The sequence below is a fragment of the Ischnura elegans genome, chromosome 6 (genome assembly GCF_921293095.1).
Source record: "Ischnura elegans chromosome 6, ioIscEleg1.1, whole genome shotgun sequence".
Taxonomy (NCBI): domain Eukaryota; kingdom Metazoa; phylum Arthropoda; class Insecta; order Odonata; family Coenagrionidae; genus Ischnura; species Ischnura elegans.
Window position 1 is genome coordinate 108540194 of NC_060251.1, and position 25642 is coordinate 108565835.

At 39.3% G+C, this 25642-nt stretch overlaps 1 protein-coding gene across 3 annotated transcripts in view; it reads left to right on the forward strand.

Moving 5' to 3' along the window:
- LOC124161496 (cGMP-dependent protein kinase, isozyme 1) overlaps nt 1-25642 on the forward strand; it is a 494161-nt gene that overhangs the window by 240737 nt on the left and 227782 nt on the right. The window contains exon 1 of one of the 3 annotated variants that reach the window (XM_046537827.1): nt 2356-2615. The exons of 1 other annotated variant lie outside the window; for it this stretch is intronic. In XM_046537827.1, coding sequence (XP_046393783.1) covers nt 2532-2615 — 84 coding nt within the window. In that variant the 5' untranslated portion in view covers nt 2356-2531. Of the gene's footprint in view, nt 1-2355; nt 2616-13923; nt 14071-25642 lie in introns of those variants that run through there. One more of the 3 variants, XM_046537826.1, reaches the window with a different exon arrangement.

A 25642-nucleotide genomic window follows, 5' to 3' on the forward strand; every position in this document is an offset into this window, starting at 1 on the left:
CTGTGAAGGTCCCTGAATTTGTACTTATGATAAATTATCGTGCGATTCAGGCTTATTGGCACGCATCGTACGAAACTTCAGCTTTAACATTCTGCTTAATGCTAACTCCCTAATCGCAATCTAACCAAACAATCTAATCGGATGGGTCCTCCATTGGTCAAAGGGCAACATCTATACTTGAGTAACTATTTAAATTAAAGTGCAAACCTTATCAAACTCTCGGGCAGCTATTTTTCAAATGCTTTCCATGTAGCTGCTCCCGATACCTCAGAATTTAGTGAATAAAATCCCTGGTAATGTACTCTTTGCTAAAATTAAGCATTTTATTTTATTTGCATTTTGAGGCCTGAATATCAATATAATGAAGGTCTGTCTTTGGGTAGCATTTTCTTGCTTCAGTCTAAGAACATTAATATAAATCATAGAATCAGCAACATTTGTTCTTCTTTTGATATCCCTTGTTTGATTGATGATTTGTGAAAAGATTTTCTTCCATTTTCCAATGGTTTTCATTGCGAAAGGAAAGCGTAACTTTTTTCGTCTCCTCTTGATATTTTTTAATCGCCTTGTTTGAATTTGACAGTTTTATTGCTCATGGCTGTTGAAAACAAAGTTCTTCCTTCAGCTCCAGCTAAAATTTTTGATTCTTTATCATTAAGTATTTCTGCAAAGCAATGTCAATGTTAGTATATAAATCATTTGGGTTTATCTACTTGGAGAACGTTTTTGGTTACGATACAAGACCAATATTTCAGTGTTTTCTTTCCTCCATTCTGTTCATTCGCGAAGTAACTCAAAGATAACCCTCCCATAGTGTTATCAATATGTCATAAAAAAATTCGTTGACCCCGTGTTCTTTTCCTGTGCATAGGAATCGGGTAGTGTTTAAGCCTTCAGACAGATCTTGCCAAAAGTATTACTGATGATATAATTATTAATATTTTAGATGTAATGCGTCATTAACATGTTGTATAAAATGCTTCTTTCTCTCTTTTCTCTCTTACTTTGCCGCTCAATTAAACCTTACCCTCACCTCGTGACATCCTAATATGGCAACCTTAACCTATGCCCTGCCCTTCTCAACATATTTGTTGTCTTTACCATCGATTCTTATTCACTTAAAATCATATTTTACTGCGCAAAATTGTGATTATCTCGAACAATTAATACCTTTCATCCGTTCCTCAAATCTGTAAATTCTCTTTGTGATTTTCAATCGCTATTTTTATTCCAAATATACCCTTAATTTATTTACAATCAACTTACTTTCACGCCATCATTCTCCTGCAACTTGTATGTCATTCATTTTTTTTACCCAAAATGCTAATCTACACAATCTACGCAAACCTTTCATCCAAATATAAACACACTGCTCCTTTGCAACCGTTTATTCAAACGCTTTGTTTAAACAACCATCTGACAAAATATTCTTGCCAATACATCATATCCCCAAAAACATGCTTCATTTCTATATTTTTGCATAAATTTTGTAAAAACAACCACAAAATATTTTTAACTTTGACTTTTGCATTTTCATACTCATCAAATACATCCATTACATCAATACTCAAAAACTCATCAATAATATCCATTCTATCACACTCCCTGCTAAATTCATATTAACCCTTAATTATTTGAAACATTTTTAACAATCTTATTATTAAAAATTGACTAACTTCTCATTACTCCAATTACTCATGTGACTTTGAAATCTGGATACCTTGGTATCTCACTTGATTGTAATCCGATAATAATTCTTCTCCATTGACTCACCTCTGATTACCTATTTCCTCTAATCCTTTTGCTTCTTCATTCCCTGCTAACACTCACAAAAAATAAAACTTTTAATGCTGTCAAATTCTGCTAAACCCAATGAACCCTTTGGATAATAATATTTCGTCTAACCAATTTCCTTAAACTTCGCCTACCTGCCATTCACCCCTTAACCCTCACCGCTTGCACCCCATTCTCACACACCCCTCTAACCCTTTGGCAAAACGCAATGCAGACGCTCCCAAGCGTCGGAGGGTGAGGCGGTGGTTGCAGGGCGCGGCGGTCCACCAGTTCCCGGCGCCGACGACGCGATGGCCGATGACCACGCTACCGCCGGCCCACCGTCCAACCAGAAGGAGGAAGAGGCGGAGGGCGGCAAGCACCCAGAGGGCACCACCCTGAGCGTCGCGGCGCTCCTGAAGGAAGCCCACGGAGGCGTCGAGCGCCGATTCACGCCTCCTCCCGTCAGCCTGACGCAGATATTTCGGGAGGGGGATGGAGGGAGAGGCAAGGGTGGGGGAGGTTCCCTGGGGACACTGGGGGAGGAGGAGGAGGAGGACGGGGAAGGTGGGGGAGAAGGTGGCGGAGGGGAGGGAGGCAGCGCCGGCAGAGGAGGCGCGCCAGTCGCCACCGGACTTCCAGCGGTGGTTAGCGTGCCAGAGTCGGCGGCCGCAGTTCTGACAGGTCCCCGGAGTTCTCCCCTGCCGTCCTCGCGCTTCGAGACATCGCCCGTCATCGCGCCTCTATCCGCTCCCGCCATGGGCAACGGGGCCTCAGGGCTCGGGCCCCTGCACAGGCCCCAAGAGGGCCGAAAGGCCGTGCCCGTCCTCGTGAGCCACAAGGTGGGTTTCATGTGAACGCGGGTGTAAGCGTGTTTTTTTCCCGCCCGTTTTCCATTGTTTTTGTCGTTTGGGCGCGGGAAGTTGGTCAAATGGGGTAATAATTGTCTCGCTGTGAGAGGCGACAACTCCATTGTTTCTTCAATAGATCATCGTCCTGTTCGTGTGTTTGGGAGGTAATCATTTGAGAGAAGTTTGCTGTGAGGTCGTTTCAATCCCAATATCCCTGTGCGCGAATGTGAGTTTATGTGTTTCAGCAATGAGTGTCATGAAAGAAGATATGGTTCGACGGTTTTTAATTCAAAATGTTTGCCTCAACCCGTCCCGATCTATGTGGTATACATTTGTCAGCTGTTCTTCTGATATGATGGTGCTCACGTGTTCAAGATTGTGTTTCTCTGTGTTTCTCCGAGTGTTCTAAATGGTGATTTGTGACGTACCGACAAGGATGCCTACCCAAGTCTCGTTTCCTTCATAGGCCCACAGACAAGAAAATTTTTCCCGTTTAGGTATACGTTGTGACCAGTTTGATTTGCAGTTAAATAAATGATTACTCAGCCCAGTATTGCGTTATATTCCTAGCCTAACATCATGTAGGTAGGTCGATGAGTTTGATAACAGTGTGTTTTCATCTGCATCTTGCCAAGGAATCTTGTAAAAATTCCGCTGTCTACGACCTGCGTTCTTCCGCTGCCCATGCGGGGAAAAATTTGGTTCCACTATCCTTAATCCCTCTCTCCGCAACGCTGGAATTTTTCTCCGCTTTGGAAAAGGTACCTTTTTCGACGGAAGAAATGTCCACATGACTATGGCATGTGCTCCAAACTCGCCTTTTGGTATTTAATTCACAAGGAGAAATTCGGGAAATACAGCGGAAGGGTGGAAACTATATCTTATGCCAATAAAAATGAAATGCCCGACTAATTATACCAAAAGTTCCAGCGATAGGTTTGAAGTGATGAAGAAGGAGCTAGTTTTATGCAAGTTTTGCAACTTGGGAATGATAAGTTATCTGCTAAGGTATGGCTATTTCGCCCTACGTCAACTTACATTGTCATGTCTATCTTATGTGGTTATTATTGTTCATCTTGTACTAATTCCTACAGACCTACCTCAATAGTAAGCTCTGCTGACCAATACAAAGTAGTGAAATGCTAGTGTTCGCAAGTCGCGTGACATAAAATCCAGAGTGGCAGATTTACCTGCTGACGTTTCTTTTCCGTTGATGCCTGAAATTAGAAATCTCTCTCTTCGAGGGCCGAGTGATACGTTTTAGAATTTGTTCTCTCATTTCCTTATTATTTTAATTTTTCCGAAAGACAGTTGTTAGTTAGGATTATTTCGGTAATTTTTAAGTTGCAGTAATGAAATCCAACCTTAAAATTGACCTGTCCGTAATCTTCTATTTCTTCAAAATTCACATTACGGTGCTCGCTGACCCGCTTAATGTTGACTCACAATGAAATAAACTGAAAAGATTTTTAATTTCCGAAGAGATACCATTACTTTCAATTGATAACTAGACATGTGCGACTATTTTTTCACGTCAGAAGACATTCGAGGAATATTTTTTGCCCTGATATCAATTCGTTGATATAATTTCTATGGCGATTACTCATAATATTTTGTATACTGTCAGTTTCTTCTTCTAATGAATCTACTTTGATGACTCTCAGATTGTTTGTTTACCTTTCGGTACGTGGACAATGTTGATATTCTTCCATCCGTATAATCAGGCCTGACGGAACCTTGAAATTGCTTATTTGTTTTTCTTATGCACGGATGGATCTCTGTGGCGAGTTTGTTAAGAATGAGTTGATTTCTCATCCTAAGGTCGCGTGTGGGATCGTTTAGTGTGATTGGAGACATTGGTCCGCTTTTCGACAGAGGTTCTGCCGCGACTTTTCGTGGTCTAAAGGGATGCTTCCAAAATGTCATTAGTATTGTTTAAAATATTCTATAATTCCATTTCTGAAACCGTCGGTATCAAAAAGACTACCTAGGTTATATTTGATGTGAAGGAGCCATCTAATACCAAAAAGTTTCAGTTGATATTTTTCCTGCTATTTGAGTAGAATGTTTGGATTTGAAGAAAGGATTTTTTCATTGCAAGTGTGTTCAATTCAAATGTATTTTGACTTCAGTTGTAGCATTGATTTCATTGAAACTTAGTATCATAGTAGTATAGCCGGCCTTTGTACGAGTCTATTTTTTTGCTGCTCGTAATTTTGTTTTACTTACGAATTTTTTTTCTTCGCAGTGACATGCATTCCTCAAAGCAGCCGTAGATACTAACGCATTGTAAAAAGCGCCTTCCGAAAGATAAAACAAATGAATATCTATTTTTCAAAAACAAAGTTTGATAATTTACATTGACAATTTCGTGATTAAAAACTTAAATCGTTCTGATCCGCGCTCATTCATTCATTAAGAGGTTCTGCCGCAAATTTTCGTGGTCCAACGTGTTAGATAACTCCAAATTTTCTTAAGCTCTCTTTTAAAAAATTCCATAATCCGCGCGCTCACCCATACGACCTAGACCACATTATCATAATATTTCTAAAGACCTTGCCGATGCCCCATAGATTCTGAAACCTTGTAGTAATGGCATAGAAGATTGAAACGTACGTTACGTTGGTGTTTTCGGGCGATACTTTGTGGAATGTTCAGAACATTTTTTATGAAAAACTTAAACGTCTGGTACCAGAAGAAGACTTTTACCGTCGAAACCTAGGTCTTGTTTTACCAAAAAAAAATCTGTGGAAGAACAAAGTTTAACTTACACAATCAAAACGTGGGTTACTTACGTATTTTAAATCGTTAATTTCAGTAACTTAAACCAAATTGCATCGCAGTCAAATTCTTACAAATAACAAATGGTGCGTATTTTGAAATATTCCTGGAAAATGACACATTACGCGAGTCTTTTTTTTCGGATGGAACCTCTTTAAAAATTCTCCTGACCCAGTTTGCTCCGAAATCGTTCTCCCACATCAAAAATATAATCGAGCGTCAGATGGGTGTTCCCCAAGGTGAAATCTTCGCCCTTAAAAAAATATCAAACGCTTCCCCCCACCCCACCCACTTCAAAGTGGATGGCGAACGATTTTCGTCGTGCGCCAAAACCACTGGCGGCGCCTCGCGCGCTCAACATGCGACGCAGTCCAACAGGTGCCAAACTATTTCAAGTGCATCCCTCGGAGCCAGGCAAAATAAGAACGGCAGCTCCTCATCGCCCTTTTAATTCTACATCCCGAGGATGACAATTCTCGTTGGAACACGTTCTCCACCCTCTCTTAAGAGGTTTGGGGGATAAAAATCCCCCCAGAGCTCTGAGAATTTTTAAGTTGAATCCATTTTACTTAATTGGATTGGGATTACTAATAGAATAGTGTAAGGATTAAGAAAATTTCCCTCAGAAAGCCGTAAAACTCACCATTTTGAACAGTTTATTTTAAAATTCCGCAATTTATTAATCCCGCACGTACCTCTTCTCCTGGTGGGTATTCCTTACCCCCTCATACCCCGTTATTACTAGTTTTACCTTACCCCCCCCCAGCCCTAATGCCTAGCTGTGCCCTTGGTCTCAATCTTCGTAACCTAGTCTTTTTGCGTCATGGATGGAGTTTTGGGGTGACTGGGCATACAGCCTGGCCCCATGGACGTACCCAGAATCAGGGGCGCAGATAGGAATTAAGGCCAGGGGGGGGGGGTTTCAGGCTCAACAAATTCTGGGGAGCCTGGCGGTATTGCATGTCCGCCAGGGTAAGTGGGAGGTGCAGGGGCCCTCCTCCAAAAACATTTAAGATAAATGGTTCAAAATGGTGAGTTTTACGGCCTTCTGAGGGATATTTCATTAATCCTTGCAGTATTCTACAACTAATATTAATGCAATTACGTAAAATAGATTAAACTTGAAAGTTTCTCTGGGCTCTGAGTGGGGGGGTTTTATCCCCCAAACCCCCTCACTCGATGCGCCACTGCCCAGAATTAAAACTAGGGGGGGTGAACTAGCTGCGGTCGTTCAAGTTGAGACATTTTTGTACAGAAAAGGTTAATGGAACCAAAATTTTAAGGAAATTATGACTGCAATTTATTAGTTGTTACAATTATTTTCTTGAAAAAAAAATTATTTTTATTTTATTTCCATGTATTATATCAATATCATTTTTCATCAAAACGAAAATGTGTTCATAACTTTTGTTTTGAACTTGATTCATTTTCGCTTTTAGGGGGGCGGCAGTTGCCCCCCCGCTGGGTACGCCCTTTCCGGGCCCCCCTAACGAGCGGCGGATCCAGGTTAGGGACAAGGGGGGGCTAATCTCACAGTAGTAGTGGGGGTATTAACCATAACCATTCGAATTACCAAACGAATTACCATTCTATCTAGTGTATTTTGGATACCCTAGTCCCTCTCTGAATCTGTCGTTTTATTGTAGCATACCAAAAGCGTGTAAAATATGCCCAAAGTTTAGTACTAATTTTTATGTTTCAATACGTTAAAGAAGGTAAATAAATCGGAAAATATAACTAAATACTATTGTAAAAAGTGAGAACCTCCAGTAATTTCCATTTTATTTAGTGTGTGTTTTGACTCAATGGGGGGGTTGGTATATACGCCCCTTAAACTCCCCATAAATCCCACTTCCCCTTGCTTAATTGGTGATTTGTCCAAAAAAAGCACGATAGCTGTAGAAATACCAAAACATTTTAGCCTTAGATAGTACTTAAAATGCTGTTTTCAGAGGCTAATACAAACAAATTTTACACGAGAGGGGCCCAGGAACCCCCCCTGGTCTCACTAGGAGAATTTTTATAGCCCCTAAACCCCTGTCGGGAAATGCTGCCTCCCCCCAACCCACCCAAGACTCTAAACTCCGCCCATGTTTTACGTGACACGTTTTCGTGGCAGTTTAGTCTAGAATCTGGGTTATTGAGCCTTGCTTACTTTGAAATAAGTACTAGATATTGTGGCGCAAGATCAACTTTTTCTCGTTGAAGAATTGCGTTGCGTTTTCGTTTTGCTTTTGACGGTACAAGTGCGCGATTTATTAGCGTGACCTGAGAATGGGTGTAGATAGATTTGCCAAACGCGTAATTGGACTTCGCTAGCCGAGTAATTTATCCGAGGTATCCTTTAACGAAGGAGAAAAGGGCGGTTGAACTTCATTTTCTGAACAGTTTGAGATTGGTGAAACATCTATCCTGTGTTAATTGAGCAATATATACCGCGAAAGAAAATGTTTTATTATATTTCCCTTATAATTACCTAACTTATCGCAGCTCAATCATTTACCTACCCTACACTACCAAGGTGGTCATCCTTTTTATTTTATTGCGTTGCAATGTATGTTTTAACGGCGGTTAGCTAACTATGGGGATATCGTTGGCGTTGACTCCTCATCATGTGTTCCCTCAATGAATGTAATGGTTTAGGCAGCTTTCTACTTGGAAGGATATTAAAATGAATCATGAATCACTAGTATTTGTTGTTTCAGTATACTTTTTCTATTGATATGGTACAAATTTCCGCTCCTTAGGGCAGCATCAGTTGCGGCATACTGTTGTGTTGACGGATGCTAACGTATCTTTTCTTATTGATAACGTAATGGACGTAATTGAATGTAACGTCCAAAATTATTCGTAATATTAAAGCAAAGAGGGATGGGCAGTCACATAGGCGCATCTAGGGGGGGGGTTCACGGGGGCACGTGCCCCCCCCCAGACCCTTAAAAAATATGCAAGATTTTAAATACGGTCCCGTTATCATTGCGTTCGTTTAGTATTACTGGGTATCCTTGTGCCCCTCCAGAACAAAATCCTGGATCCGCCCCTGGCAGTTCAAGTAATGAGGAAGTGCTACGGAAGAGTGAGAGAAAAATGAAGTCTTCTTAAAACCTTAAGCAGAAGACGGTACAACTTAGTTGGCCGGATTATGAGACATGATGGCCTGATGAAAACAATCGTAGAAGGGCAGGTGGAAGGGAAGAAGGGCGAGGGACGGCACCGTGTGAGTTACATAGGACAGGTTATAAAGTATGTAAAAGGGAAGAAAAACGTCACAGTGGAAAGGATAGCAATTAGGGAAAGGGAATGGAGAGATTCGTCAAACCATTCTTAGGACTGTTGACTTATGATGAAGATGGATACACAAAAGACTCACTTAATTTTCACCCCTTCTCGCGGCCTCTAACTCTCTATTTTAAGGTATTAAGCCAGCTTTCCCACACTCAATCGAGTAAATTACTCGGTATGGAATATGCTACACTAATTTCTTCTACCATCCTCCCTTAAACTCATCTGTGACAGTATAACTTTCATGGTGAATGGTGAACGGCTTTTTAAAAAGCTGCAGTAAATTCATCGATATGGACCAGTGGAATTCGTAAATCAAGTACGTGTAAAATAATTATCAAGATAGTTTTGCACCGCTAGAATGTATTTAAGTAATATTTGCACTTGAAATATGTGAAATCCTTGCTACCTGTGGGGATTTTACCATTTTTACTGTCACTTTATCCAATTAAAACAATAGAATAGCGCTATAATCATAGAGGAAAATATCTATCTATTTGTATAAAAAATTAAGCTTCTTCCTACCCGAGGGTGGGCTCACATATACTTACAAGAAAAAATGAACGAAAAATAAAAGGAGGGAACTTACGGGGAATAGTTACTTCGAATTTTCGATGGGCGCAGTATATAAAAGGGGATGTAAGTTTGTCTGTCCGCTATGCGTTTCCATACGGCTGCACAGATTGCGACCAAAGTTTGTATATAGGTGCATATCGTGCACTCTAACCCCTTAGCGCTACTTTTGGTTGCGTCCAACGCGTCCTTTGCGTGGTTTTCTCATTACCGTTTGTTATGTCACGTCATACAACTTCTGCGGTTGGACATCCTACCGGGTAAGCACACCCCTTGACGAGCTCAAAGAAAAAACCTAAAAATCCTACTAATAGGAATTCGAAGTTCCAAGTTTCCTATATCTGTGGGTACTATCCTTCCCGAGCAACGCCGGGTGGTTGCTACGAGTTAATTTATATGGCTGAAAGAAGACTATAACGAAAAATAAAAAAAATCAACCAATATAATTCGTTTTTATGTCTTTTTCTTAAGACTTATTGAACGACCTTCATAACATATTAAAAAACAGCTGTGAAGGTAGTATTTATTTTATTGAGATTGAAGGCATACATGCCTCTAATCTGGTACATCGTATTTAATATTCTGTCTCCAAGCTATTGTCGTCTCTCGTGTTTTTTACCACCTTTAATCGAGAAAAAGCTCCCATGCGCACTTCACATAAACACTTAACCCGACTTATTCTTATCGCCGGGATATCTTTATAGGTCTTGCGTCTATTTTTTGCATCTTATCTCATAGGAAACCTCAGCTGGATCCTATGCGGCTTGCTTGACTCTGTGATAAAGAGCAAAGTAAACAAGTATCTTGTTGTCTAGCTAGATGCGCGTAAAATTCCAAATGCAAGTGTTATTGCGGTGCATTTATAATCTACGATCTTTCATCTACGATCCTCTCTGAATAGTTCATTATACCTGAAAATCTAAAAGTTCATATTTAAAGTAAAATGGTTGCATGTAAGGTTAAATTCATCAGGACTATTTCAACCCTAATGACTTTTATTTTTTCTTTAGCGTGAGAGTCCATTTCCTGCATATTCTTCCTCTACCCAGCTCGGTCCCAAATAATGATGTTTCGCACACTATCATCTCACCTTAAGCTGTACAAATAACTAAGTTTAAAATATTTCTTTTCTTTTCAATCTTTTCAGTAGTTTTTATCCTTGTTTATTTCAATTCCGGAATTTTACTTAGGAAAGAATGTTTTAACAGTTTCTGGTTGGAAATCTACAGTATAATCTGCGATCGTTGTTTCAAAGCATATGTCAGCCATGGATGAGTCTCTCTCTAGATCTCGAAAGGACACGGATTAGCTGCAATTGCAATAAAATTCTCCTGAATTCGAGCGTCGGACCTTCAAATTTCTACGCAATTCACCTTACTCTCTAGGGCTAAATTTCATGACAATCTTTATTCAATCGTTTAATTCCCGAGTCTAGTGAGTTTTTACTCGTGTGGATAAATTTTAATTACACTATATTTCATTCCTAGGATAGAAAAATCTGACCGCTGAAATAATATAGACAATACTATAGCTGACTGAGACGATATTTCTCATCTCGCTCTCACGCAGCGTTCCATCCAGTGGCGGATACATATGGGGGCCGCAGGGGGCGCGCGACCCCCCCTTGCGGGCTTGCCCGCATTCTCAAACATTGCAGAATCACAATTGTTTAAATAAAACTAATCTTAAATTTTGCATGTAACTTTTTGATTATTTTTTGTACGATAAAAGTAAAGGTTGCTCAAAATATCTTTTGGGCCCCCCCCCCCCCCCTCTCGAGTTTTTTTGTATCCGTTCCTGGTTTCATCTCTAAAGTTAACTCGAATAGGCAAGGTTAGAGTCGCACCGGACGGTTGCGTGTGATTGTCTCAGATTCTAGGTCGGGGGCCCCGGCATTCGACGTAAATGTTTGTGGCAGTGTCCTAAGACCTCAACCGGAGTTGAACCCTCCACCCTTACATATGCACCAATCACTCTCTAGGCACTACGGTGTCGCTTGCCGCTGAAATTTCAAGAAACTATTCATCTACATCTACACACCACTCCACAAGCCGCCTAAAAGGCGTGTGGCAGGGGGTGTTTGGACACTAGCCATTTTTACATAGGAAGAAAATGTCCCAGCGAAATTACAACTGGAATTTATTAAAGTCCTTTATGGTTAGGAGGAAAAAGGAATTCCCATATCTATCCGTTCGGCAAAATATCTCTCTCAATTTATCACTTCTGTCAGATCTGGAAATAAAGTGGGGCTCTAATATTATGTTCTCCGTGTCGCTCTTACAGATATGTATTCTCAATTGTTCAAGGAATCCAAGCCTAGCGCACATCCTCCGAGTCTCTAGCGGCTCTCAGCCTAATTTGCTTAACATCTGAGTAACGCTGTCTGTACGCCAGTAACAGTTTTTGAGATTACCAGTAAAAGCCGCGTAGCAGTAAAAGATTTCTTTGACAAATAAAGGTTTTTCGATTAGCTACTATGAAAAGTGTTAAAATTAATTTAAAACCATATACTTATTACCCTGTTTTTCAAAATTTTCCCCCCTGGTTTTGGACTCCCCCTCGAACAAAATTCCTAGCTAACCCACTGGATAATAATAACGTGAATTTTTCGTTAATTAACTCGGTAGTTTTGTAATTTCTACATCTCTAATGAATATAATTAAATGATCTCTTGCTATTCTTTGAGATACGTCATATTTATGATGAAAGGGGCCGGATTATAAACTCGGTCAGAGTTTACTCATGGTTTGAAATTATCATGTCCCTATCGTAGATGGCTCAATTATATCATTATATCGTCTAAGGAACGTCAGTTTTGCTCCGAAGGAGTGAATGTTCAATGAAATCGCCCAGCAGACGTGACATTACCACATTTATAATCGCATGGTTGGTATAATCCAGTTATTATCTTGCATATTTAAGATGACATTTTTCCCTTCAGAAGACAACCAAGGGAAGCACTCTTCGCAGATTTGAAATTACCACTTTCCTACTGTATTTTATTCAATATTCTAATTATCATTCGTCAAGAGAATTAATTTCTTTCCTCGAAACAAAGTTGTTATGAAATTATAATCTGCTCGCTCCACAGGTATAAAATTAACACATTCTCAATGTCGGCGATTCACCAATCGGGTCGTATTATCCTGTAAAGATGCCGTTATTAAGTCAAAAAAAGGGTTTACGTAAATATTATCGGTGCTTACTGGACAGGAACCACGTGAGGGTAAGTCAATGAGACTACATAGAGAATGCTTCAGTACGTACCGTAGAAGTATATCCCATTTGGCATGAGTTCGTGAGGTCACCAACTTATCTCCGAAAAGGTTAAGGCCGCTGATTATCCGAGAAGTAAGCTACGATTATAGAAACTGAAATATCCGTATCTCCTCATTTATCGAACCATATCAGAGTTTACAATGTAATAAAATTGGTGAGCGCCCATTGTATCGTCAAAAGATAACTCGGAAAACTCTCCCCACGTCCTACCCGCGGAATAAACTGTCCCCTCCACCTGTATTACCCCTCGCACACTAACCTACCCCCCTCTCCACGTCTTTTTGTAGAAAAAAATCCTTAGCTACCGCGGCATTGGCTGGTGAGAGAAATATTGCGAGTTAGAAAGTGGGGCGTATTTTTTCCCCCTCATTTAAAACCCCTCCCTCCTCCCCCTCCCCCCCTCCCCCGCCTACCTCTCTTTGCACCACCTCCCCCACCTCCTTGAAACCTCCCCTCTATACCCACCCTCCTTTTTACCTCCCCTCTCACGTTCCAATCGCAAAACGACCAACCCGCAGATTCATATATGCATATTTTTTTTCGTGTGCAAGATCGAAAGGTGGCCACACACCGGAACACTTGTTTTTTTTATATTTAACTCTCCCCGCCTTTTATTTTTTTATTTTTATTTTTTTGCTTCTTCTACACGCGGCCGCCCAGACTATTGCACAGTGTGTGTAACGTGCGTTCCGCTGTATGAGAGAGAGAGAGAGAGAGTGTGCGTGAGTTCGTTGTATGAAGAAGGTTTTTAGCACGCCTATTTCACCTCCATCTCAGTCGTCGTGGTGATAGACCAGACGTTAGGAAGGCCTTTATAAAAGCTCCCTACACCTACTTTGCCGTTGCCTTCACCCCGGTCTCTCTTGCTGCTGGTGGAGGAAAGGAAAATCGTGGTGGCGGCCATTTGAGAGGTTTAAAACCTAAGGCATTTTATCCCCCCTGCTCCCAATAGTTTTACCCCTTCTTTTTCTTACCCCACACCATTACAGTAGTCTCCTCCAAACGTCTGGGATACATCTCGCGATCCGTGCACCTGTGTGATATTACTCCCGGGCGGAATGTTCCCGTAAGGAGATATAGCGGGACGGTGCGGTTGAAAAGTAATCGCCACCTGCATTGTATCTTCCCGGTTGTGCCTCGTGAGTGTTGCCTAGTTACCACAACGACTCATCATATCAATCTTCTTCGGAAACCCCTTCAGTGTGCCAAAGGATATTCTTCGCTATTCCATCGGACCAAGTTTTACGCATGTGTTCTGACGGTTACACTTTTTTGTAAAACGGCGACTCATCACGCCTCTCTATTCCACCTTCCAAGCCCTCTCGTGTGTTCTGCAGGATTTTATTCGACATATTTCGTGGTTCTTCGAGTGTTCGGTGACCAATAGTGAATTTCGTGAATGTCTGAAGAGTTTTTGAAGCTACTGAGTGTTTGTGATAGAAGACTTCTCCGCTCAATTGCTATTTGGGAAGGCATTGGACATCAGACAAAAATTCGCCTCTACGTTTTGTCACAATTGTTTCTCATGGAGGTAAGTGTTGAATTAATTTAGTGCTGGTGTCTCGGATGTCGTGAGGAGGATCCAGTCTACGGAACTTTTTCCCCACAAGATTGTGACTGCCCTTAGTCAAACGGTCAAATTTTAATCTGCATTTTTTATGCTGGAGGCGCTATGCTCCCGGGATCTTGTGTTTGGTATTCTATTTAGCGTACTTTCGTGAGGACGATACGTGCATGAAATTTCTCGTTAGAATAAACTTAGTAGAATTTGGGAGTAGATTTTTACCTATTCGAGTTCAATTGTTGCCCCAACGTTTCTGTGGGTTTTTTATTTATTCTTCTCTTCGTTGTTTCCCCAACTGTTCCGTTCTTTATCGCCGAACACGAGCCCGCATAGGTTGTTAACAGGGAGTGCTGCTAATAGTCATCTTCTTAGCGTCAAAACTCGGCTTATTTATTTTTCTCATTTTCTCCCGTTAAATAGCAGCCTCGCAGATGAGTTAGCCTAACATCCTCGGAGTTCGTAGAAGAAAAAATTCCACCTTGAGCCTCGTTGTAATGTACTTAATTTCATATCACCTTTCTCGGGAGGATATCACATCTTCTGACCTACTAGTCAGCGAGCCATTTTTCATGACAAAAGCTATTTTATATTCTATGTGGAAACGTAACAGTTTTTTTGTTTAACAAGGTCCTCCGTTATCCCGGAAATCCCGGCATCATTATTCCTCAGTAACGTGGTTATTTTCATTGTTTTTATACTTAGGAGTGAAGGTATTCTACGTTCTGTGAATTAAGATATCGCAGCTAGGATGGCTGCTGCTAAGTATACATTATTTCACACGCAGTGGTTCAACTTGCAAGTTGGTTTGGATTGGTGGGGGTAGAGCTCGCCACTGACCTAGTATCATCCGTGCGAATTTTAAAAACGTAGGAAAGAGGCATTATATCTTCCCTGGTCCAACTTGCAGTTTCAAGATTTTTGAGTTTTTTCCGACGGCTCAAATCGAGACTTGGTCCATTCATTAAGCGGCCCCCTGAGCTAAAATGATGAAATATTCCTGCATAATTTTAGGAGTTTTTATCCGATCAATTCGTTGCGAAATATAACTATGTCCTCAATTCCATTGAGAATTAATTTTTGATTGAATTCATAATGCAGTGGAGTCGTGTTCAATCATACTTACAATTTTCTCTCTCGAAGCTTGTATTTATTTTTTACTCAACTGAGCAATGACATTCTTTTTCGATAGTAGGTTGAATTCTTTTTTATGAAATGCATTCTCTTTTGAATCAAGTATTTGTTCGGACATCGTAAAAACCTCTCCTTGTGTGACATTTGCTCGCGCGCGCGACGCGAAGGCATCCGTTTGCCCTACTTCGTTTCCTTCCCCAACCCACAAGACGATTGCTCGCCCGCAAATCGGAGCGTTTAATTCGCGATTCGATTGTTTTTGGTCGACCGCGTAAACACTGACGAAGCAGTTTGTGCTGCTGCCGTGTCCTCGAGTGGGAGTGAGTTGTAGGTGGTTTCTGCGCAGGCGCGCCGAGACTTGAGAGACACGGCTCGTAACACGCGCCGCAAGGCTGAGGTTCACCTGTTGAGGGCGTGCCAAAAGTAGCATTAAGGTTGAAAATCCGAAGATCCAAGGGTGATGGGGTGGAATTTTTCCATATTGAACACTAGCAGTTTTTCCACGATTGTAAAATTCATATCATCATCTTATCAAATTCATTTATGAAATTTATTCATAAAATCGATGTTGCTGCATAATCTTTGAGGTACGAAATTATTAGAAATGGTGTGTGGTGCATTCAATTGATGCAATTTTTAAATGTCCCCCCATCTTGAAATAAACGCAACTTTCCACGATAGTAAAATTTATTCATGTCTAGGTTTCGATGTGACTACAATATCTTCAAAATGCAAAATGGCTCAAAATGATTTTGTAGTCATGGAAAACTGCAGCTGTTTGTTTCAATATGAATTTATTTCAGTACCTTGAAGATGATGTAGCCACGTAGAAACCTAGGTCGAAATAAATTTTATAATCATGAGAATTTGTACTGTTTATTTCAATATATTTAAGGTGATAGATTAAAAATTAAACTGTGTCGTATTCCACACCAGTGGCGCAACTAGGAATATGCTTCGGGGGGTCTGGCAACAGGGGTTCTAGGAAATGTTTTGGAAAAGGACATGCCTGAAAATACATTTTACACCCTTTTGGCACTATTTATGTAGCTTTAAGCGGATGCAGTTATTATATTTCAAAAGTAGATAAGAGTTTTAAATTACTTTTTTATTTCTTTGAGGCTTTGGGGAGGGGATCTATCTCCTCATCCCCCCCATAGTTACGTCATTGTTCCAAACAGATTTATTAAATTCATAATGACCTGGAAAGGTGAAACCGGTCGGGTCTTGTAATAAATCTGTGTGGAATACAACAATGTTCAATTTTTTAATCTATCATGTCAATATTCCACCAAGTTATCTCGCATCATTAAGGTGGTTGATCCGCGAGTACCCAATTTTAAGCAAAAACGTTTTGAAAATATAATTCTTTAATAGCTTTTAGTCCCATGCACGAAATTGATCCACTATCGCGCAAAAAAAGGTAAAACACTGCAATTTTAGCATTTGTACGAAATTGTGCCGAAGCCCCAATAGGGCTAAATCACATTGTCGTTTTGGTAGATTGCATTGCCGCGGGTCAATTCTCGTCTTTTTGGTTGATACTAATTGTAAGCAAGAGGAATAATATAAACATATCCTTTAATGAAATTTTATTAATATTTTTTATTACAGGGTGTCTCATTTATCTTGACCACCCGAAATAACTTTTTGTCCAGATGCAAATTCAAAAACGTGTCAAGAAAATGTTCATTAGCCGTCAGGGGGATATAAATAAGCATGATTGCCTTCCTTGTAGCTTTGTTATTTACAAAGATATGAACAGTGGTATGTCTTTTTTAAATGGCACCCTAGTCGTGGACGCGGTTGTGGTCCCGGGCTCAAAGTGACTATTGTGTTATGTTTTGACTTGCTTGTCATTTGTTTACTGCAAACTCCAGTAAGTGGACGAGTTTCTTATGTTTTCATAACGTTCTGTTTATGTTAATGGTCCACTGTGCTACATTTTTGACTGAGTCTTTAGGAGAGGAAATGAATTGCCGAATACGAAATATAGGGTGCCATTTAAAAAAGGCATACCGCTGTTCATATCTTTGTGAATAACAAAGCTACAAGGAAGGCAATCATGCCGATTAATGTCCCCCTGACGGATAACGAACATTTGCTTGACACATTTTTGAATTTGCATCTGGGCAAAAAGTTATTTCTGGTGGTCAAGATAAATGGGACACCCTGTGTAGCATACCTAACTTCTATATTCATTTTCTATTCTACACCTTGGAAATTGAAATCTACCTTTCGGCCAGTTTAAAAAATCAAAAAAATGGATAAAATTTAATTTTAAAAATCTATTTGTAATGCGAAGATGTCGTTCTCTCTATAAAAAATATAATGAAATGTACCAATCAAATGTTTTGCCCTTGAGGAGATGAAGACGACGACCGTTACGCCGTTCTCATAGTTTTTCGCGTGATCTCCTTCACTCTTTCGACCGTAGAAGCTAAATATTAACGTTTAAGCAATGTGTTATGATTCATTGTTGTAGTGGAATAAACAATGATTAAAATGATATGTGACACGACCTTATGGAGATTCGCCAAGATTTTATAGAAAAGCTTATAAGTTTAGGGTTCTACCATTTTTGCTGCGATAGTAGGGTAAACAGTGAAATAAGGTAGTTACGTGTAGAGAATAAGGTTAATTCAACCCTTCTACATCTACATATTACCCTACCACTTATAGAAGGTGATTGGCAGGGGCTGAACCAACACCAACATGCACCAGAGGATTAAAATTTATTTCCACGAATATACGCTACCCTACATGTACCGTAAACATGATACGTGAGCTATGGGATTAATCTACACGGTATTTATAGAACCAATGTGCCTTTGGAGATAGAACGTGCATAAAATGCATGGTAATTAAAATGCACAGAAGCAATTTGCGACGACCGTAGCGCCGTTTTCACGTAACTAACTTGATTTCAACTTAACTTAAGCGTTGATTTGCTGATAACTGAAAGCGTTGTCCGATGACTAGCCAAAGTTTAATCCTATTGTGAATCGTTTGTTATCGCTATCTTTTTTTCTTTTTGGAGTACATGAGCTAAACACTGGACAATATTGTACAAACAACAACACTGTATCTTGATTGTGAAAATTTTACCATTTTCCTGAAAGTTAAATTTTCTACATTGAGGCATATGTTTGTGTACAACACGAGTTAATATATTATTATTAAATTTTATAACGGATAAATCAAGTGTACATCAAGTGTACACGTTTAGCGAATCACTCAAACTGTCTACCATTCCCGAATTGAACTTCAACCTTCAATCCCATGATATTCCTTTTTATTCTTTCTCGAAAATATTTCATTCTTCTAAATTGCATTCATTAAAAATTCAAATTTGTGCATGAAGTCCTCGTTAACGTAAACGTAATTTTACCCGACTTCATTTTAAAATGGTCACGAATCATTCAAAAAAAACTTCAAGACAGTTCTTCTCAATTTAATTTTTCCAGAGAACTTGTGAAAATGATATTGAGAAGAGAAACTTGGCATGAATCCAAAAAATATTGAATTCGTTATTGATTTTTCCCTACTTCTTAACTTATTCCTCTAGTAAAGTGCCTTGAGAGAAAACAAGTTTATACAAGCAGAGTAAAAGGTAAATTTCATCACTATGAAATTTATTCGGCGGTAATAACATTTTAATTGCTCATTACAAAATATGTTTTGTTTTAACGTGTTGACCGGCACGATTTACTACTTGAACCCTAAATGCCTTCGGCTTCTCTCTAAATATTACATCATTTTTTAAATCTCTACTTATTTGCTGCAGAAAATTTTTCGATAATATAAGAAATCGGCGTAGTTAGTATAAATATTCCAAAAATTTGACACAATTCTGCATGGCTCTAAGCAGTGGGAGATTCAGGATAGGGACAAGGGGGAGGGGCTAAGTGGGGGGTAATTTTCCAGCAGTAGTGGGGGTCCGAACAAAATTTCCATTCTATCAAGTGTAAATTGGATACCCAAGGGGGGGTGGAGGGCCATTAGCCCGCTTAATAGATCTTCCACTGGCTCTAAGGCAGAACGCCATTTTTTTCATTATGTCATGACTTTTACCCTTCTAGGTCTCAGCGTGTAGCAAAAGACTTTTTCGTCAAGCATCGGCTATTAGAGTTACCTGGAAACTACAGATAGTGGAAAAAAATTTCGTTCGATCACGTCATCAATTGAAGCGTTGACATGTGAAAGATATTAAGTCATAAAAAATCGAAGTTTCGTTTATTCATGGAGAAGGTAGTACATGCTGATGGCATGGATAAGGTAGAAGGTCAATACGTGCAATAAATCAGTCGCTAGGATTGACCAAGTTTGTACTCTAAGATAGGCTTCACAATGTTGGCAAGCCTTCATCTTTCGTCTCCTGTAAAATTCACATTTAGTGACCTTTCCCATTTTAACGCTTCGATTATCAAGCACAAAAATTTGTACTTGGTAATTTTGATGATTTTTGTATAGAAAATTATAAAGGTAGTTACGAACTTGCTCAAAATTATTTGATGCATTTACCTATATTTTTCCATTTCCTAAGTTTTTGTGATTGTTACACGCCTAGTAATTGTAATACCTTGCCTTTTGATTGAGCCTACGCGAACGTTTTCCTGGTTTAATATTCTCATTGATAACGTAGGCACACTTCCATCGGAGAGGTTCATTTATCGCCAAACTCCCTTCTTCCAGCTTAAGCTATGAATTAGCAAATCGTAAACAAGGCATAATGGATATAAGGCAATTTGCTCCTTGCGGATCTCCTCGCGGCTGTGCTAACATTCAATTCATGTTTAGTTGAATCATCTTAAGCTCGGCGTATGCATTCCTCGGAGTAGTAGAGGTATTTTTATGATCTCGTAACCCACGCGGCTGAAATTGTCGTCATTGAATCCGTGCGAATGAAGAGCTGCTTGGGAGTAAATATTTATTCATGAAGGTTGCTGCATCCCAGCCCACACGCACTCGGCAATAAGACGCACTAATGCATCTTCCGTACCCCGGCTTCATCGGCTTTCTTCCTCTTCCTAACCAATTTCGCCATTATCTCATAAATGTAAATAACGCACGTCATAAGTCGGTGAAACTGTGCTGCCTTCGGCACCACGTTTTTTGCTCGAGGAATAATATATTTTCATAGCAGCTAGTCATTCATGAGCGGTTCTTGATAATTGTCGTGATATTTTTGTTCCATAAAGGCTGCTGTACACGGTGAATAATCATGAGAATGATCATGCTGATGATCACGTGATCATTCACGGGATAAAATAGAAAATGTTTTAATTTTCACTGAATGAGCATGCGCATGAAGGTTCGTTCGCGAATTGTTCCGTCATACACGGTGAATGATCATGTGCATGATCGTGCGAATGAAATCACTCGCCTTGTATAGCGGCCTTAACGCTGGTAAGGTGTGTGTTTTTTTACATTTATCGGTATAATTTTGATCTCGTGCCTTCACTAGCGATTGAGCTTACGGTCAGGTTGTAGATTATTAAAATTTGTCTTTAAATGACTCATCTCGTCGCCAGGATGAAAATTTTCTAGATTTCTAAATTACGGTCGCATTGCCGATAACTCGAAATCAACCACTCGTATCGCAATGACAACTGAGATCGAAATAATTCCGATCCGCTCAAGCACCCTCCCAGACGAGTGTGTTAGCCAAGTAAATAGTTACGTGTTTTGTTTCTGATCTAGGGGTCTCGGATTCTTATCTAACAATAATTGAACCCTTAGGAAACTATTGACTTTTGCTTGAGCGGAGACAAAAAATCCTCGCTGTTCAAGGCAGTCTATGGAATAGCCCTTCTTCGCCAAATACCTCCCCTGGTTTGAACAAGTGCACCATCCGACACGCCGTGATGTCGAGTTTGTCGATAAAATCAAGAATCCCCATGGCTTTACTTAGTAATAGGATTCATACTGAATAATTTATCTTTTTTCCACTGCTCAACTCTTGATGGCTAATTTTTATTCGTTGGTGACTAATTCCCGCCGTATAAACTATCGACTCGCCGCGCCTCGAATATTTACCTCCGAATGCTGTCCCAATAAGTGGAAATGTATCTTCCTTGTTGAACTGATATGTGTGCATACCATGCATAGGTACAGTGGCGGATCCAGGATAGGGACAAGGGGGGGGGGGGGCTAAGTAGGGGCTAAAATTCCAGTATTAGTGGGGGTCGGAAAAAGTTGCCCAATTCTATCTAGGGTAAATTGGATACCTAAGAGGAGGATAAGCCAAAAATTCTCCACTGCATAGGAATTTATATTGCCGAAATCTATAAAAAACATCTTTGTCATCAATTGAATGGATGTTTCAATGTGAATAGTGGTGTAGTCTTATCTTTAATTAGTTGATTCGTGACGGCATTTCATAGTGCTTTTGCATATTTAAGTCGGTTTCGTAGGCTAACTCACTTGTGAATCCATTCTTAAAAAATCTTCTTTTCCTTTAATTTTGACGATTAGGGAATTTACATCACCATAAATACCGTATTTCTGCATGTGAAGCTTTATTAAAGTTACTCATGTATGCGTTCGTCTAAGATAACTTCCACACACGAGAGAACTTACCTAACTCGTGTTTTCGTAATTTTAGTGACTCCGATATGGAATTTTGATTTGTTGAGAAGCCTCTAAAATGGACCAAAATTTGTATAACCAGAAGTTTGAGAAATCGCCTGGTCCGTGACTTTTCATTGGTGGTAGGTACTTATTATTTTTGGACTTGGAAAACACCGCAAATTGACTTCAGACCCCGGTCATATATCAGCTATGGTTTTTATAATTTCATAATTAAAAATCTCTATTTTTTTAAAAGTCTAAATTAGGTCGTTTCGATTTCCAAATTTCCAAGAATATCCTGTTGTTGGTACTAGCGCGATTCATTTGGATTACGAGTGAGGATTGTAACATATTTTTTTATTTTTAAGATGTAAAGATATCGATTACATTCATTTAATTCAATTACAAATTTTTACGCAATTCAGTTTTAATTCAAATGAAGATAAACGTAAAAGATTATTTGTTGAAGAGGGATATAAAACTACGTATTTACTACTACGAATTAACATAATAACGAAATATGTTTAAAGTAATTATAGTGGTAATTTAGATGAATTGATCGCTACGTGAAATATAAATGTATGCTCCTGCCGAACCACACTTTGCTTATCAGTCGGTGTCTGTTATAGTATATCGATAGAGTTTTTACGTCACCACTACGTATTAACCGTGATACTGACTGGATAAATAATTTGTTTAGCTAGCGATTCGATTAATTGCACGTGTAGCGATTCCTCCCTTAGTTTTCTATCAATAATATGCAAAGATTAAATTTTGAATGTACATTTCCGAGGTCCGATTTTAAAATCTTATGCACATAAAAATTCCTTTGAGCAGCCATAGGGAAATTCTACAATCTTTTGTTAGTTTTGGAATTTCAATTAGTTGGACGTTATGTGCTGAGCACCAGATCTAACTAATATTTACACAGTTAATACTAAATCTCTGTTTTAATTACTCTTAAAACATCTCTTATATTCTAGGGAACTGGATTCATTTTGATATTATTGCTATAAATCATTAATTCTAATAAGATAGAGTGGTAGCAAATGAAATATTTACCATCAAATCACAATAGATTGAAAATTATGAACAGAAATGAAATGATTGAATTAAAAACTGTTTCAAGCTTAATAATACTTGAGTTCATGAAATCATTCTTCAATGATGGGGATTTCTTCCAGTTTTTCATGAGCCAATATCAAATTTAACAGTAGATTGGATAAATCCAGGGGCGTAATTAGGAATATGTTTTGGGAGGGATGGTGGAGTCTAGGGGGGCGACCCACCCCCCCCCCCTCCACAGGCAACGGGAACATTTTTGAAAACTGACATGCCTGGAAATATATTTGACACTATTTTGGCACTTAAAATTTGGGTTTCACTTGTAACTCCGCAATAAATCATCAATGCAGGGAAAACATTAGTATACTATAATGTTCTCTTAGGTCTTGGAGAGGGGGATCTATTCCCTCATCTCCACCACATAGTTACACCACTGGATAAATCTATTAATCAAACGCTTCTAATATTGTGTTTTGCTTCTCCCTGAGTATGTCCTTAATTCTTGGCAGGGACGCCGACTTGCAAAAAATATTGGGGGGGCCCAAACCGGGGATCTTGCCCCGGGAAATTTTATAAGTAGTGAGTTTTAAGTTTTTTATGCATTTTAGAAGAGTCATAGGATCAACATTAGAACCCTGATAACTCGAATCTCGATATCTGGACACTCCGGGGAAAATCGGCAAGCCTGACACATTTTTTTCCTCACAGCCATAACGAATTTTAGAGGAGGCTCGGGCCCCCTCAGGCCCCATGGAGTCGGCGCCACTGATTCTTGGCAACAAGTTTGATAGCTTGCATGCTGATACGTAAAACGAGTAGTATTGTCAGCGGTGTGGAACTTGATAATCTGAATTGTTTTCTTCGTTTTAGTCTTGATATATTTGGTATATGCAAAAATATTTACTAGCGCCAAGTATTTCCTAGGGGCTAGCATCTAAGAAAAATCTTATTCCTCATTCGTGAGGGATACTGTGTCATTAGATGACGGTAGGGACGGTGTCAATATCGATTTCAGTTCAGAAGAGTCACGTTGCAGCCGTGATGACGACCGTGAGCGTTTGCTCCTCTTGGATTGTTTCTTGTGTGTTGGCACATAGCCTATAGCACGCGTCCTTGAAGGGTCGACCAGTGATGTAATGTCGGGCAGGTAGTGGGCATATTAAGAGCGATTATAAAAAAATTATATCCATTATTTGTAATTTATTTACTATTTTGATGCATTATCCCTTGTTATTAGTTAAGAAAAATGGGTTGCTCCACATAAAGATTGGTCTATTAATTTCTTGAATTACATGCGTTGAAGTTTGGATATTTATGATACCGTGATAAAAAAAACCGTAAACAGCTACACTCTGTTGAGCTAATATCAAGTCTGTCAATATTAAAATTTTGCCGTGTTACTTAGCAGGAAGGGGATGTTGAAAGCAGTGTTAAGAGGGTGGAATATTTGGTAAACGAGGGAGGGGAAGGAAAAGAATAGGATTTTTAGATAGAATGAAAGGGAGTAGGCCTTATTGTGAATTGAATAGGGAAGTACATGAAGGAAGGGGAGGCTGCCAGAATGCTTCTTCAATGCTCCATTAAAACCTACCTTACTGGGTAGAATACTATAATAATAATAATAGTCGGTAGTCAACAATCATTAGATTTGTTTGACGGAACTCTCCATTTCACTCTCATACTAGTTAACCTTTTCATATGTCCGTATGTGTTCTCTTATACATCTTCATCAAATTTATTGTTCAATTTATGTCATCCTGGGCGTTTCTTTGCCTACCTTCCTATCCACTTGTCCTTCTTGATTGTCTCCATGGGACCTTGATGTCACACGGTATGGCCGACTAAGTTGTCCCCTTTTCTTCCGATGGTATTAAAGGAGGCTTTCTCTTTAATCTCACTCCTCTTAAGGAATCCTTCACTGCTCAATCGGTCGATCAATTTTATCGTTATCATTCTCCGATAGCACTACATTACGAATTCTTCTACTGTGAGTTTTCTGCTGCTAGCATCTTCCATGCCTGTGACTATGTCGGTTGATTTTTTGGTCGCATACCTTTAATTTAAAAACTATAGTTTCAATACGTAGGCATCATCATCAAGTACCTCTATGCAAAGGATATGATCTATGAACAATCTTTCCATTATTTATTTTCCGCCAGTTCAAACTGGTAGCGCCTGTTTCATTCCAATAACAAGCTATGACTGCATTTGCAAAATTAATTTGTGAATCCTTTTGTAGCGAGGTGGTACGATAAAAAATAATAATTTTCAGCCTACAAGGCATATTTTGTAGATGTATTAACGATCTGTTATTTATATTCTATACATAATCTCCATAATTTCTAAAAATGGACTATCGAGTATCGTCGTCTATCCTGTATAAGGTAGCAGTGTTTTTTATTGTCATTTCCCTATGAACAAAATTTGTTTGAACGACTGTCTATAGATATCAACAAGAAGAAGGCGACATTTTGAAAGTTATTGTGCATGTGTTTTCAAATTCCCGCGTCTTATTTTTATTATCTTATCTTTTGCTTTGCTAATTGGCTTATCCCGGAGGAAGTTTAGGTTTCTATCCAAAGAGAAGAAACGTTAGCTTATTTAACATAAAGACGCGGATGTCTCTAAAAAATCGTACAAAGGTCTTTTTTAACGGCGAAATTTTATGTAAGAGTTTTCAAACTTATAGAGTGCTTTTATGTAAACACCCTAAAACAATGTGCAATCAAAATGAAATTCGAAATCTCTCCATATATCCGTCTGCTGGCGG